Below are 16,444 nucleotides of genomic sequence, written 5' to 3' on the forward strand. Positions count from 1 at the left end.
TTTATGAGCATAGAGAAGGAAATATAATATGCGATGTGTTTCAGCTTGTTTCAGAACGAACTGCCTTTGTAATTAGTGAGAAATTAAACGTATTAAACTAAAAAGAGACAGAAAAGTCCTAGCTTTAGTGGTAAAGCAACTGGCATTCTTATCTTTTGAGGTGCTTTTGAGCGATAGGCAAGGGGATTGGCATAGTGTCCGTAGATATAATAAATTATTAAAGCCAGTAAAACTGTACTTATGTTGTTGAACGACTTTTAAAACTTCACATATGTACAGTTCAGTTTGTTGCTAAACGAATCATAACCTATTTTAACTCAAGACATGTTGTTATGATGAAGATTGTTCAAAAAGTGTTCTGATTTTCTGAAAATCTGAATTAAAGTTCTTAAAATAATCAATCAAAAATTATGAAGGCTACAAAACGTATTCAAGAGTTTAAAGGTAATTGTAATTTTATTGAAAGTATATTTTCAAAAATTGTCTAGCGATTATTTTTAATATTACCTGATATCATTTCAGCTCTAGAGCTTAAACTTACCAAGGATTCGTTAGCTCCACATACGATATATCTCAAGGAGCATGTTGTCAGAGAACATACGAAAGACAAACCACAAGGTCGCACGCTGTTGATAGTAAACATACCGCCTTATGCCGACGAAAAGGGAATCATTAACGCTTTTAAAGACGCAGGCCACGTACAGTCAGTTCAACTATGTTTAAAACCTTCTACAGCAGAAGTTAAAACTGTACATAGGTTTTTACCAGAAGCAAATATTACCACATTTAGAGCAGCATATATTGTATTTAAGAAAGTAGCAGAATTAGATAAAGCATTGAAACTACAGGAATTGCGGCCATTAAATTCAGATGAACACAAAGTTAAAGTTGGAATCAACAAGTGGATTCAAGAATACAATGACAGTATTCTATTGCCAACAACACTAAAGAAGAATATAGAAACATTTATGGCCAAATTTGATGCAGACTCACAGAAAGCAGAAGAGAAAGAGAAAGAATTAGAACAAGAGGATGATGAGGGATGGGTCACTGTTACTAAGAAAGGGAAAGTCCAAAGCTTTGCCCGAACTGAGAAAGTTGAGAATAAAATAATGAAAAAAGAAGAGAAGAATAAAAAGAGGAAGGAATTAAAGAACTTCTATACTTTCCAAATAAGAGAGTCTAAGATGAAGAATATTGTAGCCCTCCGCCAGAAGTTTGAAGAAGACAAAAAGAAAATAGCACAGATTAAACAAAGTAGGAGGTTTAAGCCATTTTAAAATAAACAAGTTAATAATTTATCACAGTATTTTATTCACAAATCAGTTTGCAACTATTCCACATTGTAATAATATGGAGACAACACAACCTGGAACTAGAACTTCATCATAATATTCTTTACTAAGTATACAAACTAAGTATTGTACTTACAAAATAATATGCACTGAAAATGTTGCACACACTAAGTAAAAGTAGGTACTAATAGTACCATCTATTATAATCTATATATTATTGTATCATAGAAGTCTTTATCCACAATTGCACATTGGTGTAGTATCTTACATTACTGATAAGTACCAGAGTTCCAATACCTTCAGTACAATTTTAGGTAGTATTAAAACTCACTGTAAACATCCACATGACTTTAAGAATCACCATCTCAGCAACCACCAACACCTGTATAAATTCTTTAATATTGGATGTATTGTCTTATCATGAGTTTATGCACTGTTCATGGCCATATTAAATCAAATCATTTGTCAGATGATCTGCTGATGGGTCTTGATGATGATGCGCAGCAGCCTGTTCTCTGGAAGGGTATCCAGTGCAGCAAGGAGGTTGTTTATATTGCCGTACACACAACCGTTAGCCAAGGCAACTTGTACTGCTTGCCCTATCCTGTCAAGACAATCCTGAAAAGAAAAATTTAACATCAGTAAATAATTAAAATTGTGTTATATCAACATATAATTTGTGGTAATCAATACTTTAGGAATTTACGAAATAAGAAAGATACACACTTGTAACTTATCATCTATTTGTAGCTTGCCACCTCTTTTGAGCACGCTGTGTGCGTAGGTCTGCACGACGGGCGCCAGCGCCGCAAGGTGTTGCGCGTTCACAGCCGTGGGCGGTCCGTGAGTCCGCCGCCCGGCACGCAAACTGTGCAGGACTCCTAAATGCAGCCTCATGTATAACTCTGACTCTGACAGTGGCTTGTGTGTCACAGTTTTTACAATAGATCTTTCAGTTTCACCCTCTAATTTTATTTTCTTCATAGGTACTTCTGGTATTTCGACCATTTCTGAATCTGTCATAGTATAGAAAGAATAAGTTATTTATGGGAAGAAAATATAACTGGTGTTTCTTACTTTACAAAGGCCACTTAATAAACTTGCAGCTAAAGCAGCTGATGGGGTAACAAAAAGAAAATACGCGTTTCATTGACTTTTACCTAAAATAGTTGAAATTCAATTACCTTTCAAAGCATAATCAAGAGTTTAAATTATAATTACCATCATCTATATAAAGCGGCGCGAGAGCACACCAGTGTATGAGTCCCGCGAGAGGAGTGACGGCGGCCATCGGGATGGAGCCGCTCGGCAGCGCCGCGGGGTTCAGCTGCGCCGACATACAGAGGGTGGGGTTGGAGTAAACCTAGATCAAACAAATAAATAACTAAGTAATGAAACAAAAATAACCATTGCACTATTCTAGAATTAAAGGTCATCTGGTAATTAAAAATATTGAAATCAACATAGAACATGTAGGGTATGCATTAATTTATTTTGATTTTTTTATTTCTGATGGCTTACAGTTTCTCTATCAATAAATTGAGAGTGTACTCACTTGTAAGTAATAATTATGTAGAAAAACTTACCCAAGAGGTGATGATTTCCAAAAGATTTTTTGGGGGCAACTTGGTTGTACCCTGAGCATCATGCATGTACAGCTCAGTAACTGCAGTTATAAAGTTTGAAACAAACTGCGGAGCACTGTTAGCTAGGGACTTCAAAGCCACTTGGTTAGAGGTGTTCAGGTAGAAGTGGTCCCTGATCACATTCTCCACCAGCTGCAGTGACTGGGCTGAAGAACAACCCATTTGTTGGAGCCAGACACCAACTGCTAAAAGTACCTGGAACATTGCAAATCATATCACAATTTAGTATCAGTTGTAAATACTTTATCACATTGAGAAGTTCAAGTAGACTTACTTTTATAAATTGTTTTTTTTTTACATGTAAAAGCCTTAAAAATCACAAATGATTATACTTACTGGTGTACTAGAAGCTGAAACAGCCATGCTGGCTAATATACTTAGTATCTTTAGTCTCCTCTGGCTCTCCATTCCACCGAACAACGACAAGAATACAGTATTCTTAGTAATCTCATTAGTGCAGGCGGACAGGTAGTCACATATGATGTCTATGAGCTGTAGCTCCTGAAGAGGACTAAGTCCTCCTCCACGCCGGTCTCGACCTCCGCGGCGGTCAGCCTCGCAGAACACGAATTCAGATATTATGTCCATTGCCACATCCAGCTGCTTGTTAGATGGAGCCGCCCGCCCCACCAGCAGTTGCTCTGCATATAGTTATAACATATATAAATGTTAAAATTTATTTTTACTATAGTAACATATTTAACATAATTAAATTAAATCCACTACTTAGAGTTATATTTAAAAGGTTAGTTGCGATTGATAAATTACCGATTCTGCTGAGTGCTTCTTTGGCACACACCGGAAATTCATATTTTCTAAGAGAATGTTTTAAGTCTGATAAAGACATTCTTCAATTTTTCTAAATTTTCAGCTTGATAAACCAACAAAAATAGTAAAAATACTTCAAACAAATTCGGTAGGTACTCGGTAGTACTGAAATGTCAGACGTCTGAGACATCTGACGCTCCCACTTTCACGTTTTATTCTTCCTTTCTTCTCACAAATTGAATTTACTGTGAAAATCATAAAGTTAATCTTGCTAGAAAAAATCTACTACAATGAACCCCTTGTATCTCAAAATAGTAATGAAATGTAATAGTACTGAAAATAAGGCAAAATAACATGGACAAGGCAAAACAACAGTCTGTTGATGTGATAATGTGATATGAAAACAGCTGACACTTTATATTTAATCTATGGATACTTGTCGACAAATTCGCAATTTGACATCAATTTTGTTAATTTCTGACAAGCGTTGTGTATTCTATTGAGAAAAGTATCCATAAATCTATATTTTTGTGTGGGGCAGTGGTAATAGCATAAGTAAATATGGAAGTAATTGTCGCCAACGTCGACCATATAAAATTTGACATAGATTACGCTTTAGAAGAGCAATATGGGGCATTGCCGCTACCTTTCCCGGGAATGGACAGTATGTCGCTATTATGAACAATAATTTACTCCTTAAAGTTCACATCCTTATAGGATCTAACCTTAAGTAAACATGCAAATCATTTTATTATTTTAGAATCAACTGCAGCAGTATGTGAATTCTTCAGCCAACCGGGTGGTTGCGTGAACGGGCCACAATGCCCATACAGGCACGTCCGGGGAGACCGGACAGTCGTCTGCAAGCATTGGCTGCGAGGTCTCTGCAAGAAGGGCGACCAGTGCGAGTTTTTACACGAGTATGACATGTCTAAAATGCCGGAGTGCTACTTCTATGCAAGATTCAATGCATGTCATAATAAAGAATGTCCATTCCTACACATAGACCCTGAAAGCAAAATTAAAGACTGCCCATGGTAGGTATAAAACTGATGTGTTAGTTTTGCATGATAATGTATGATGTTGATAATATTAAATATTCGAATGAATCACTTTTCACTTCATTGCAGGTATGACAGAGGATTCTGCCGTCATGGTCCACATTGTCGGCATAGACATGTGCGCAGAGTGCTCTGCATGAATTATTTGGCGGGTTTCTGTCCTGACGGCTCATCATGCAAGTACATGCACCCACGGTTTGAACTACCAGCTCCTCCGGAACAAACTAAGGATGCTAAGAGATTACCTGTGTGCCATTACTGTTCTGAAGTAGGCCACAAGGCCTCAGCTTGCAGTAAATTACCTGCTGAGGTTAGTTTCAATTCAACTTTTATTTTTTGTATTTCAATTACAAGATTAGTTAAAGGTCACTCAGCTCACAACAACAGGATCAGAGTACTGCAAGTGTTGAGAATATTCTGAAGTGTTTTTGTCTCCAAAACTAGAATTAGGTGAAAGGGGAAATTTTTATTTTAAAAACCTAACTTTTTAACCTGTTTTCATTAATTTTCTTTACAGCAAAGAGCATCTATTACACTGGCTCAAAGGCAGGAAGAGGTACGATACCGTGCCCTGGGCTATGTGAAGCCTGCAAGCGAAAATGAGGATGGCAATAATGCCCAAAGACTCCAGAGAATAGCTCATAAACCACTTGAAGAAGTCACCTGTTTCAAATGTGGAACAAAAGGACATTATGCAAACAAATGTCCTAAGGGCCATCTGGCCTTTTTGTCAAGTCAGTTTGTCCAAAACAATCCAAACACCTTCAAGAAACCCAACTAGTATAAATATGTGAAGCCTGGGAGAGAGAGGCTTCAGTGATGAACTATTGAATTTAATTATAAGTTATATTGGGACTGTGTCAAGTGATCCCTCGGCCCTGATGCATGAGTGCTAAGACTTTATTACAAGATAAATAAGATAATAACTAATACTGTAATTTTTCTCATTTGCTATCTTTATGAATATAACCAGCTACCTACTAGATTAGTCATACAGTTATTGTTACATATTCCATTTAGTGTAATAGCTCTATGAGTGTTACATTGATGTTTTTCATAATAATATATTCATAACATCAATTTGTTAGAGTTATATTAAATGCAAATTTACTAAGACCTATCTGATATCCACTATGATGTAAGTATGGAGCAGGTGTTTAGTCTTGTCGTAATAGAAAAATGTCTTAGTACCGACACCTTCTAAAATAATTATGCAAGAACCATTTCTAGCAATTAAATATATATTTTGTAAGTTCAAAAGTATACAAAGCATCTGTTTTAGTGTTCTACTAGCCGGATGACACGATACCTTAGACTTGGCTAGACCTCTCACAATATTGTAATTTGTAAATATAAATAAAATTGAAAATTGTCGTATTAGAGCAAATGCTCAAATAAAATTTCATTTAACGAAACTGTTTTTTTTTAATGTAGGAATGCTATATTTAGTCGTCTGTGAAAACGTATTTAACCGATTCAAATTGTCATGACCTACGAGTACTACACCGGTACAAAAAACAAAACGCAGTCCACTTACTGGCAACATTAATTTAATTCATACTTGTGTCCATCACTTTCATTCATTGTACAAAAAAAAACCAACAACTGTCAAGTGTCAATTTCTATCTATAGTCTATACTATAGCGTGCTTGTGCGTGTGTGGTAGCGTCTCCGCTTATCGGTTCAATACGTTATTATAGTTTAATTCATCTTTTACGTTTAGCGAACCTGAGTTTACTTAAACAACAAACGGATACCTAGTATCTCTGCTCTTAAAAATCCTCAGTGAAGCGAGAAATCGCCGAGAGGTTGAAGTTTTATCAACACTCGGTACCTCAAAGCATTAACATGGTAAGCACGTGTTATAATTAAATTACTACTGTTTGAGACTAGGTTACCCTTGCTTGTAGTCAGGTTTGGATACTTTTAATTGATAATAATAATTATACCTCAGTTTAGATCTGTTAAAAGATACCACGTTGAATTTTTAGGTTATGTTGATACTTTTGCCGCACTTAGTTTCACTTACTTTTATTTATGTTATTATCACTTTTATTTCTCAGGGTGATGAAGCAGCAGTAAACCCCAAGGCGTACCCCTTGGCGGATGCGGCCCTCACGGCTAAAATCTTAAACTTGGTGCAACAGGCTGCCAACTACAAGCAGCTGCGTAAAGGCGCCAACGAAGCTACCAAGACGTTGAACAGAGGACTTTCAGAGTTCATTATAATGGCTGCTGATGCTGAGCCGTTAGAAATCGTACTACACATTCCTATCCTCTGTGAGGACAAAAATGTACCTTATGTATTTGTTAGGTCTAAGCAGGCTTTGGGTAGAGCGTGCGGCGTTTCAAGACCCATCATCTCCTGTTCTATTACCATCAACGAGGGCTCCCAGTTGAAGCCTCAGATTCAGGGCATTCAACAAGAGATAGAAAGACTCTTAGTTTAATATGTTAAGTGAAGTGTGATAACAGTGCTATTTTGCTAATACAAGTTGTATTTCAAATACATTCTATTAAATGTCTTTATAACTAATAATTGGCAGTAGTTATTGAAAACACTTACACAGTCATGTTTGTTTATTAAAGAGAAGTATAAAGCATACACATTAATATGTACCATGCATTTTAATGTGAATACTTTCCAAACATACCCCTGTATCTCTTGGACAGAAAGCTACTGTGGACATATTGCACAAGTTTCAAATGCATTTCATAATAAATGCAAAGGGAGCATCTCTCCATAATTGAAACAATTCACATGATTATTACATTATATATTCTTGATCTGTAAATTAAACTTAAGGTTTTAGCACCAACAGTTACAACATAAAAGAAAAAATACTAGAAGGCAATAATTCAGTTATTACACTTACATGCCTAAAAATGCAACAAAAATATTATGAACTCATGATACAATAATAATTCAATAACAATTTATTCCATACATGGCTGTTGGAATTTCCAAAATCACAATAACTTCAATTAGGAGTCATCACAACACACAATGTTTTATATTATAAGATTATAACAGCCCTTGATTGAATAACCTGGGTCCAAACTCCCAAATCAATTTCATAACTTTACATATTGGTCCCTCATCATACAAACTCAGTTATTCAGGAGGAAAAGTATTTCTTCACTCGTAGGTCCCAGTTATCTTCCCACCTGGTCTCCCGGAATGTGGCTATCTCCTGTCTCATTCTCTCTGCTATCTTGTTCTGTTTCTCATTGTTAGGGAAACCCTGGAACCAGCCTATAATATCCTTGGCGAGTTCTTCGCTTGATTTGAAGGTGTAGCCGTTGACGCCATTTTCGACAAGCTCATCGAGGCTAATGACAAAACATTGAAAGTTGAATCTTTTCAAAATTTATTTAAAAGAACTATAAAGTTGTAAGGTGGTTAGAAAAATACTTGTATTATCAAACATGAGTTTGTTTATGTAAAATAAAATAAAATAATTGATCTATGAATAGTTTCTTACCAGAGGAAATCAAAAGCACAAACAGGTAGACCAGCTCCAAACATATCCACAATCTTCATTGGGAGGTCCAGTCCTGAGGAGCTGGTGTGCAGACAAACACCAAGATCTGCACTAGCCACCATTTTCGGGTAATCTGCAGCCTCCAGCCATGGTGTGATCACACTGATGTGTTTCCACTTTCTTTTTTCGATTTTCTCGAGATATTGCTGTTTCATAGGACCTTTGCCAGTTATGACACATATTAACTTTGGAAGGCTGGACGATTCACCCTCTGAGAGAGAGTTATTCATAGTTTCATAAACTGAAACAAAAAGGTCACATTATTTTTCTTTAACACATTGTCCCAAAACAATAAAGAAGTAAAATAGTTTGTAGTCATAAACATTATTAAACATTTTGAATCCACCTTCATCAATATTATCTGCAGAACACTTACCCTGTAGGGCATCAAGTAATATGCTAAAGTCTTCATCTGGAGTCCAGCTAGTGCTACTGAACAGGATCCCAGGCCTATCAGGTCTCAGTTCTATCTGATTGTTTACTACATGAGTCAATGCTGTTCCGGTATTCTCTCCTGCAGACTGGTTCAGCTGTTCCCGGCCATGGTATGCAAATGTAGGATACTCTTGACTGAGCTTCAAGAACCATTCATGTTTCTCCTCTATAGATAGTGGGCGAAATATTTTAGGGGGTCTGTCGTAAAGAACTGTGGCCTGTCTATGAGAAAAAATAAAAAAATACTAAGACTTTCAATCAAAGGTTGGTGAAAAACCAATTGTAGGGTAGTTTCATGAATTCAAGTAGTATAGTTTCAGAATGGCTTTGGTTTTAACAGATGGTTAAATAATTAATATTGATACTCACCGAACATTCCAATGTGTCAATAGGTCCTCTTTCATTGAGTATGTAACACACAAATTATGGTCTGCAGCTTCACCAAAAAACCTCTCTATGTGCTTTGCTATTTTAACTAATAAATGATCCATAGATAGAGACATGGCCATGATAGAATATGCATAGTTGTGCCAGTCTATAATAAACTTAGCTCTACTAACTAAACAATAGAACCTACACACTGGTAATGTAGGGATCGCTGGAGGGTTCTGACATAGCAAATAATTACATTTGCCTGTTATAAACAGTGTACAGAGCAAACTCAGAGTCTGCCAAATAGCTTTGGCCATATATCTTAGCAGTCTAGGTAATGGGTTAAAGTCGAACGGATAAAGCTTCGTTATAGTTATTTGAGGGTGTTGCAATATTTCAATAAGAGGAGCCGTCTCTAAATAACCAATCATATTTACTTTTAGTCCATTATTTGCGAGCGATAACGCATGATATTGCATACGTGGACTCCGGCCGATATCACCCAAAACAACGACCTTTGCCACCTTTTTTTCCTCCGGTGGTGACATAGTTTTACACTTATGCGTTCACTTATCACAAGTCTTTGTTATAATTCTGCATTTAGCGGGATTTATAATATTTTTTTGCTCTGCCGGTAGCTAAAATAGGGGTTGTTTTCAAACATGTCATTTCACACAATTAGCTGTCAAAGCTCATCATGACACCTGTGTCAATCATTTGAGTACCTATCATAGATAATACATATAATTGTTTGAGTATTTTGAGCTTTGATTTTGTGTCATTTTCATATCCAATATTAATTTATTTCCTTTACTAAGTTATAAACATATTCATTACATTTTTAAATATATGGAAAAAAAACAACGTATATTACGTGCTACGGGGACAGGGCCCAAGCATTTATTTATTATTAACAAACAAAATGTAGTCAAAAATTAAACCAAGTTAATAAAAGATTCTTTATAGGTATTTTATGACGTTTTTCTAGCTGTCAATTATGTCTTATATTGTTTACATGTCAATGAGATATTTTCGTAAATAAAATTCTTTCATATATATAAGATGTCTAAGGTTTTGATGATAAGACATTTACCTGAAACATTATCTTTTCAAGACAAAGAGCAGCTTCTGAAGCACTTCGGGGCGGAAACAATTTGGGAAGCACGATCTAAACGAAATTACCTGTTTGCTTCTTTTAGTTCTGTAGAGAAAGCTAAAGCATCGCTGGTACGTCTTCATCAACTTGAAATAGCTCACAGAAGGTTGGTAGTGGAATTCTCTACTGATAAGGAACCAATAACAGATAAGAAACCTGAGTCAGATCAAAATTCGCAGACAACAAAGTTACTAAAAGAATTTTTGAAAGCACTAAATGCTTGGAATCCGTCAGTTGACTTCTACCAACCGCCACCACCACATTTAAATTACAAATATCCTGATATTACTCCACAAATAGCTATAAATATCATCCATGCATTATTTACCCATAAACCTTTTTACACTCAAGCTTTGCATTTGATGAATAAGATGTGCCTGGATGTACCTTTTGAAGAAAATCAGAAATGTTTAGAGTTCTTCAAGGAGACGTTTCGGGAGTACTTTGTAGGTGACATACAACTCCCTCCACCATCTGTTAGTGAAACAGAATCAGAGATATCAAGTGCAGAGGATGACGGAGGAGTGGAACCAAAAGTACAGCCTTTAAGGAAACTAGTTACAAGGAAAAGAAAGCTGCCAGTACCTAAGCACAATCCTAAAAAGCTACAAACACTTCTCCCAGCTGCCAAGATAAAGAAATCCATTGTCAGCCAAGAGGAAATATTTGAAGCAGTCAGTACAATTTTAGAACCAAAGAAAATAATGCTAAATGTCCATCAAGATGCTTTACAAAAGCCTACTGAAGAGCCAGAAATCATAGGAGAAATTGGAAAGTTCCAGAAAGAAGAACAACCAGCTGAAGTTGAGGAGACACCGGTAGCACCTGAACAACCAATCATAACTAGGAAGGAATTACTAAGGAATAGAATATCTTATAAAGACATGAAGGTTCTGCCTGTCTTTAAGAACTATCATCCTGGACAACCCTCAATGAGGTTGTACATCAAGAATTTGGCTAAGTCAGTGACTGAACAAGATGTCACCAGTATCTACAAGCAATATGTTAAAGGTCTAACAGATGAGGAGCTGACAGGCTTTGATGTGAGGGTCATGCAGGAGGGACGGATGAAAGGACAGGCCTTTGTGACCTTCCCTACAGTAAGGACAGCTGAAACTGCTCTAAATGAAACTAATGGGTACTTGCTTAAAGAAAAGCCAATGGTGGTTCAGTTTGCTAGGGCTGCCAATAAAAAGACTATAGAATAATATTACTTTTATTGAACCTACTTTGAGTTGTTGCCCTTGTATTTCATATTCAACAAGATTTCTCTTTTATTACTTTATATATTACTTTGTACACTAAAGGTAGAAGAAAAGATGTAGAACCATTTAAATCTTATATTTCCATCAATTCAATAGCATATGACATAGAATCCTCATCATTATCTATGACTTGACCGGACAATAGTTTGTTCAAGGTTGGTAATACTTCACTGACACTGTTCAGCTGCTTTATCAGGTCCATTACGACATTCACAGTGTTCTGCAGAACTGAAGTCACTTTCTCATCCTTGGTCATGAGATACTGCTGGTAGAAAGCATCCATCAATAATACATACCAGTCAAATATCTTGCTCTCATAATCTGTGTCCATAATTTTATCAGGATTATAGAGTAAATGTGCCATGTAGACCATTAGGAAGAGTGTGTCATCCAAGCTCAGACCATTCCTTAAATGAGGGATGATCAATGCATCACTGAATGATACTTGTAGTGTACTGTTTAGCAATTCTAACTTAGCATTTTGCACCATCTGTTCCTTCTTAGTGCTTTGTGCACAGAACAGGCTGGCAAATGCCTCACTGTCAGTCACATCTATGTTGCTTGGATTAACTAGTTTAATTGAATAACTTAATAAGGCTACTAAAACTGATTCTGGGATATCTTTGAACTCCATCATGGTCTGGTAGACAGTTCTGAAGTTAGATTTCTCTAGCAGGGGTGGTATGATTTTGGTGCATATACTTCTCTCTGTAAGACCTAATGGCAATAGACCTTTCATCTCAGAGTTGGTGGAAAATGGTGGTTCAGTGGGTGTATCCCACTTGGCTATCTCCATGTGCTCATGTTCTGTGATTTCATGAGACCCCAGAAGACTAGAGAGATTTCTTTTGTTTTCCAGTACATATGGCAACATGCCAATGTGGTTTGAGGCTTCTAGAATGATGCGGTCATAGAAGCAGTATAGCTTTGCTCCTTCCGAATACATTTTCATTGGGTATCGGCAGGAGCCAACTCCAAGAACTATGTTGTAGGCTATTATGATAGCTCCATCCTGCTCTGTATTGCTTCCAAAAAGGATGAGATGGTCTTTTCCCATCCATGCAAGAGATACACTGGGGGAAGTCGATATCCAGGGTACAGTTCCTATTGTTTTCCAGTCTTTAAAGTTGTAGACTGACATTTTTGCATCACTCCCTGTAAATTGATAAACACATAATGATCAATAATTTTTAACTGCAATGTCTACCATTATTATTTAATTTACAAACAACATAGTAACAATACTCACATAAAACATAAACAGCATGATTTTCTTTAGTAGAAATAAACTTTCCAACAACATGAACATCATCTCGCCTGGTGATCTTGGTTTTAGTTAACTTTGATCTGTCCATATCACCCAGTTCATCTCGCAACTGGCAGTTTAGTATCTCATAACCGTCTTTGTTATTCTTTATAATGTAACAAATATAGTCTGTCTTGTTGACAGTGTAACAAGCTGCATCTACAATTGTGTCGGTTTCCTTTAACAGTGACTTGCTCTCATAGGTTTTCCGGTTGTCCAGAGCATATGGTAAAGCTGCACAGTTTCCATTGGCAAAGATTATGAGTGATGATTGATTGGTTCTTGGAAGCAGTCTCAGAATGTTTAGAGGAAACTAAAATAAATGAAATTAATTTATTTGTTATTTAAAACAATTTTTAACTTTACAAAAAGTATATGAACACATACCTTATATTTTTTTGACTTATCCAAATTGCTGTCAGAATCCTTCCATGTTTTTATGATATTATTGTTGAAAACGCCTACATAGCATTCCTGTTCCTTATCGTAGATAACAGCAGACGTTATGTGGTCCTTTGAAGTCCAACCACCAACTTGCTTTTGATCTGAAAGCTAAATAACAACATAACCTTAACTATTCGTAATATAGAAGTATATAAAAGATTATTTTTAAACCAGGTATCAAGGAAGATAATAAAATAATAATTATTTTGAATGCTGTATTATATCAATAAGTATTTACCTGGTATTTGTTGACAACATTTCGTCCCAAAGTTACAATAACGTGTTTCGGCTCTTTATCTGCCGATACGCCAAGAAAACTTTTTTGGTCTATTAGTGGGCACAGAACGTAGTAGTTGTGTAACTTAGCCATACTTGAGAAAAAACACAAATCCAGGAACAATCTAAATCTAAAACTATTAAAGTATAACCGCGATCTCCTCGTGTCAACAATTCAACATGCGTCTGACATGACATTGACAGTGACAGAACTATGTTTTGAAACAAACTGACACAGTCGGGTCAGTCAGTCGTACCTACTGGTAGTCGGATGCAACGATTTTCTCTGCTCCATGCCGAAAAAATGCATCTCTATTTCCATAATTTTTAAATTAAAGATCAAAGAACGGTAACGATAACTTATAACTATATCCAGTCCAAGAAAAACAGATTTAGGGTGTTAGAGTATTGTCTTTGTGTTTGTCGTTGTGGACTGTGCTCTGCACGTACATAATATTATAGGACATGAGTTTAGTGTTGTGAACTGTTGTGTTTGTGTACATTTTTGTAGGTGGACCGTGGTTAACCTGTCACTACTGTGAGCTGTGGTTGTGAGTTTTTGTTGCGATCGTCATATCGGGGTTCAAGGTCAAATTCTTATTATTATTTTGTTAAAACTGAAGTTTCTGTTATCCAATCGACCGAATTTATTACGTCATCGCTTCTACTACTTAAATTATACGGTTTGCTGTATCATTGCCCTATTTCGTAGTAGACACACAGTGCGCACGAACATGTCGACAGCCGGAAAAGTTATTAAGTGTCAAGCGGCCGTAGCATGGGAGGCCGGCAAGCCCCTATCCATCGAAGAGATCGAAGTAGATCCTCCGAAAGCCGGTGAAGTGCGTGTGAAGATTGTGTCGACTGGTGTCTGCCACACCGACGCCTACACGCTCTCCGGAAAGGATCCCGAGGGCGTGTTCCCCGTAGTGCTGGGACACGAGGGCGCCGGTGTCGTTGAAAGCGTCGGCGAGGGTGTCACCACCGTCAAGCCCGGAGACCATGTTGTGCCTTTATATGTACCGCAGTGCAAAACATGTGAATACTGCCTGAACCCCAAAACCAACCTGTGCCAGAAAGTGCGCATCACACAAGGCCAGGGCGTCATGCCCGACGGCACCCGCCGTTTCCGCTGCAAGGGACAGGAACTCTACCACTTTATGGGATGCTCCACCTTCAGTGAATATACTGTTGTTCTAGAAATTTCCTTGTGCAAAGTAAATGAGTCTGCAGAATTCGACAAAGTCTGCTTGTTGGGTTGTGGAGTGCCTACTGGTTATGGAGCAGCTCTGAACACAGCTCAAGTAGAGGCTGGATCTAACTGTGCTATATTTGGTCTTGGCGCTGTGGGTCTTGCTGTGGCTCTTGGATGCAAAGCAGCTGGAGCCAAGCGTATTATTGGAGTTGACATCAACCCTGCCAAATATGAGGTGGCTAAAAAGTTTGGAGTCAATGAGTTTGTTAACCCCAAGGACTATGAGAAACCTATCCAGCAGGTGCTGGTTGACCTGACTGATGGAGGTCTAGACTACACTTTTGAATGTATTGGTAATGTTAACACCATGCGCGCTGCTCTGGAGGCCTGCCATAAGGGATGGGGAGTGTCTGTTATCATTGGTGTAGCTGCAGCTGGTGAAGAGATCAGCACCAGGCCATTCCAGCTTGTGACAGGACGCACCTGGAAGGGAACAGCTTTTGGTGGATACAAGAGCAGAGATAATGTGCCAAAACTGGTTGAAGAATACTTGGCTGGCAGACTGCCACTGGATGCCTTTGTCACTCACAGCGTCCCTCTCTCAGAGATCAATGAGGCATTCCACTTGATGCACATTGGTAAATCCATCCGTGCCGTGGTACAGTTGTAATATTAAGTAAACCATATTTTTGTAAGCATTTATGTTATTGTTTCTGTTACTGCATTTGTAAGTGATATTCTGTCAAACACTATATCCAATATTTATATAAACCAAACCAAATTGATGCAAACCTGTTTTTTTACTCTTTTTCTAAACAGTCCTTTCCTTCCAAAAGTGGGTAATCCTAAAATAAATAATATAAAAAAACTGTTTAAGTGCAAGTCAGACTTGCACTTAAACAGTTCGGCTATTTAAGCCTAAAGAAAAACCAATTAGCACCAAAAAATGGTTTTAGTGACCCTCAATATACCAATTTTAGGGTCTGAATATAAGCTCCCCTTTAAAATTAAATATTATTTAGGAACATCTGGAAATTTTACTTATTAGATGAGTTTCAGTTAGCAAGATCAAGTCGCATTATAATGTTAATTAAGTGTTAATCAAATAAGTTCGTTCGTTCTTTGTAAAATTTATTTATTTTCAATATGATGTTTCCACTTTAGTAGAATACATCAATATGGTAGAGTTGACTGCAATGATACCGTCTACCTGACCATCTGCGATATATTCTTTATTTTGAAGTCATAGAGTAGATTTCCATACTGGCCAGCCGATCCGACCAGCCGTGAAATGCATGTGAATAAACTATTGTGTAATATTCTTGTAGTATATCTTCAGATATTATCAACTAGATACCCTGTTGTTAAATAAGTTGATTCGCTATTTTCTTATCTAATTATAATTATTGTTTACACGTGTCGGAGGTCTGGCAACATGTGCGATGTGCCCAGATAAGTAATTTCTTATGACATGAAGCAAAAAAGTAGGTAGACATTCAATTTTTTTGGAATTATTTTCAATGCCTAGGTTACCTACTGAAGGTAATTGTTGAGTCGTCCCACTCGCTTCAACCGCGTCCACGGCAAGTGGGGGCGACTGTGACGTCGTGGTGCAACGGCTCGCCGCGAATGCGCCGAGTCCAGAGGTCAAAGCTTGCTTATGCGCACCGGCCGCGCGCA

At 37.3% G+C, this 16,444-nt stretch overlaps 8 protein-coding genes across 8 annotated transcripts; 5 read left to right on the forward strand and 3 right to left on the reverse strand.

Annotated features, from left to right (window-relative positions):
• Nucleotides 1-279: 279 nt before the first annotated feature.
• On the forward strand, nucleotides 280-1,301 carry LOC113497865 (ribosomal RNA-processing protein 7 homolog A). Its single transcript, XM_026877620.1, has 2 exons — nucleotides 280-444; nucleotides 523-1,301. The coding sequence occupies exons 1-2, from the start codon at nucleotides 411-413 to the stop codon at nucleotides 1,278-1,280; spliced, it is 792 nt and encodes a 263-aa protein (XP_026733421.1). The 5' UTR covers nucleotides 280-410; the 3' UTR covers nucleotides 1,281-1,301.
• Nucleotides 1,295-4,057, reverse strand: LOC113497862 (uncharacterized protein C7orf26 homolog). Its single transcript, XM_026877617.1, has 6 exons — nucleotides 3,710-4,057; nucleotides 3,278-3,582; nucleotides 2,882-3,136; nucleotides 2,517-2,658; nucleotides 2,022-2,311; nucleotides 1,295-1,913 (listed from the first exon to the last, which is right to left on the reverse strand). The coding sequence occupies exons 1-6, from the start codon at nucleotides 3,786-3,788 to the stop codon at nucleotides 1,761-1,763; spliced, it is 1,224 nt and encodes a 407-aa protein (XP_026733418.1). The 5' UTR covers nucleotides 3,789-4,057; the 3' UTR covers nucleotides 1,295-1,760.
• Nucleotides 4,058-4,181: 124 nt separating this feature from the next.
• LOC113497864 (cleavage and polyadenylation specificity factor subunit 4) lies at nucleotides 4,182-5,701 on the forward strand. The gene is made up of 4 exons (XM_026877619.1): nucleotides 4,182-4,373; nucleotides 4,470-4,746; nucleotides 4,840-5,080; nucleotides 5,288-5,701. Exons 1-4 carry the CDS (start codon nucleotides 4,271-4,273, stop codon nucleotides 5,549-5,551), a joined length of 885 nt encoding a protein of 294 aa, XP_026733420.1. The 5' UTR covers nucleotides 4,182-4,270; the 3' UTR covers nucleotides 5,552-5,701.
• A 694-nt stretch (nucleotides 5,702-6,395) lies between these two features.
• LOC113497867 (NHP2-like protein 1) lies at nucleotides 6,396-7,309 on the forward strand. The gene is made up of 2 exons (XM_026877621.1): nucleotides 6,396-6,621; nucleotides 6,834-7,309. The coding sequence occupies exons 1-2, from the start codon at nucleotides 6,619-6,621 to the stop codon at nucleotides 7,218-7,220; spliced, it is 390 nt and encodes a 129-aa protein (XP_026733422.1). The 5' UTR covers nucleotides 6,396-6,618; the 3' UTR covers nucleotides 7,221-7,309.
• A 26-nt stretch (nucleotides 7,310-7,335) lies between these two features.
• On the reverse strand, nucleotides 7,336-9,815 carry LOC113497859 (chitobiosyldiphosphodolichol beta-mannosyltransferase). The gene is made up of 4 exons (XM_026877611.1): nucleotides 9,120-9,815; nucleotides 8,692-8,972; nucleotides 8,256-8,556; nucleotides 7,336-8,103 (listed from the first exon to the last, which is right to left on the reverse strand). The coding sequence occupies exons 1-4, from the start codon at nucleotides 9,668-9,670 to the stop codon at nucleotides 7,890-7,892; spliced, it is 1,347 nt and encodes a 448-aa protein (XP_026733412.1). The 5' UTR covers nucleotides 9,671-9,815; the 3' UTR covers nucleotides 7,336-7,889.
• A 278-nt stretch (nucleotides 9,816-10,093) lies between these two features.
• On the forward strand, nucleotides 10,094-11,599 carry LOC113497860 (RNA-binding region-containing protein 3-like). The gene has a single exon (XM_026877613.1). The coding sequence runs from the start codon at nucleotides 10,185-10,187 to the stop codon at nucleotides 11,484-11,486; it is 1,302 nt and encodes a 433-aa protein (XP_026733414.1). The 5' UTR covers nucleotides 10,094-10,184; the 3' UTR covers nucleotides 11,487-11,599.
• Nucleotides 11,600-11,603: 4 nt separating this feature from the next.
• On the reverse strand, nucleotides 11,604-13,780 carry LOC113497858. Its single transcript, XM_026877610.1, has 4 exons — nucleotides 13,532-13,780; nucleotides 13,237-13,401; nucleotides 12,793-13,162; nucleotides 11,604-12,698 (listed from the first exon to the last, which is right to left on the reverse strand). The coding sequence occupies exons 1-4, from the start codon at nucleotides 13,661-13,663 to the stop codon at nucleotides 11,617-11,619; spliced, it is 1,749 nt and encodes a 582-aa protein (XP_026733411.1). The 5' UTR covers nucleotides 13,664-13,780; the 3' UTR covers nucleotides 11,604-11,616.
• Nucleotides 13,781-14,011: 231 nt separating this feature from the next.
• LOC113497863 (alcohol dehydrogenase class-3) lies at nucleotides 14,012-15,555 on the forward strand. Its single transcript, XM_026877618.1, has one exon. It carries the CDS (start codon nucleotides 14,304-14,306, stop codon nucleotides 15,432-15,434), a length of 1,131 nt encoding a protein of 376 aa, XP_026733419.1. The 5' UTR covers nucleotides 14,012-14,303; the 3' UTR covers nucleotides 15,435-15,555.
• Nucleotides 15,556-16,444: the final 889 nt, after the last annotated feature.

This window comes from Trichoplusia ni, chromosome 10 (assembly GCF_003590095.1).
Source record: "Trichoplusia ni isolate ovarian cell line Hi5 chromosome 10, tn1, whole genome shotgun sequence".
In the NCBI taxonomy this organism is placed as follows: Eukaryota; Metazoa; Arthropoda; class Insecta; order Lepidoptera; family Noctuidae; genus Trichoplusia; species Trichoplusia ni.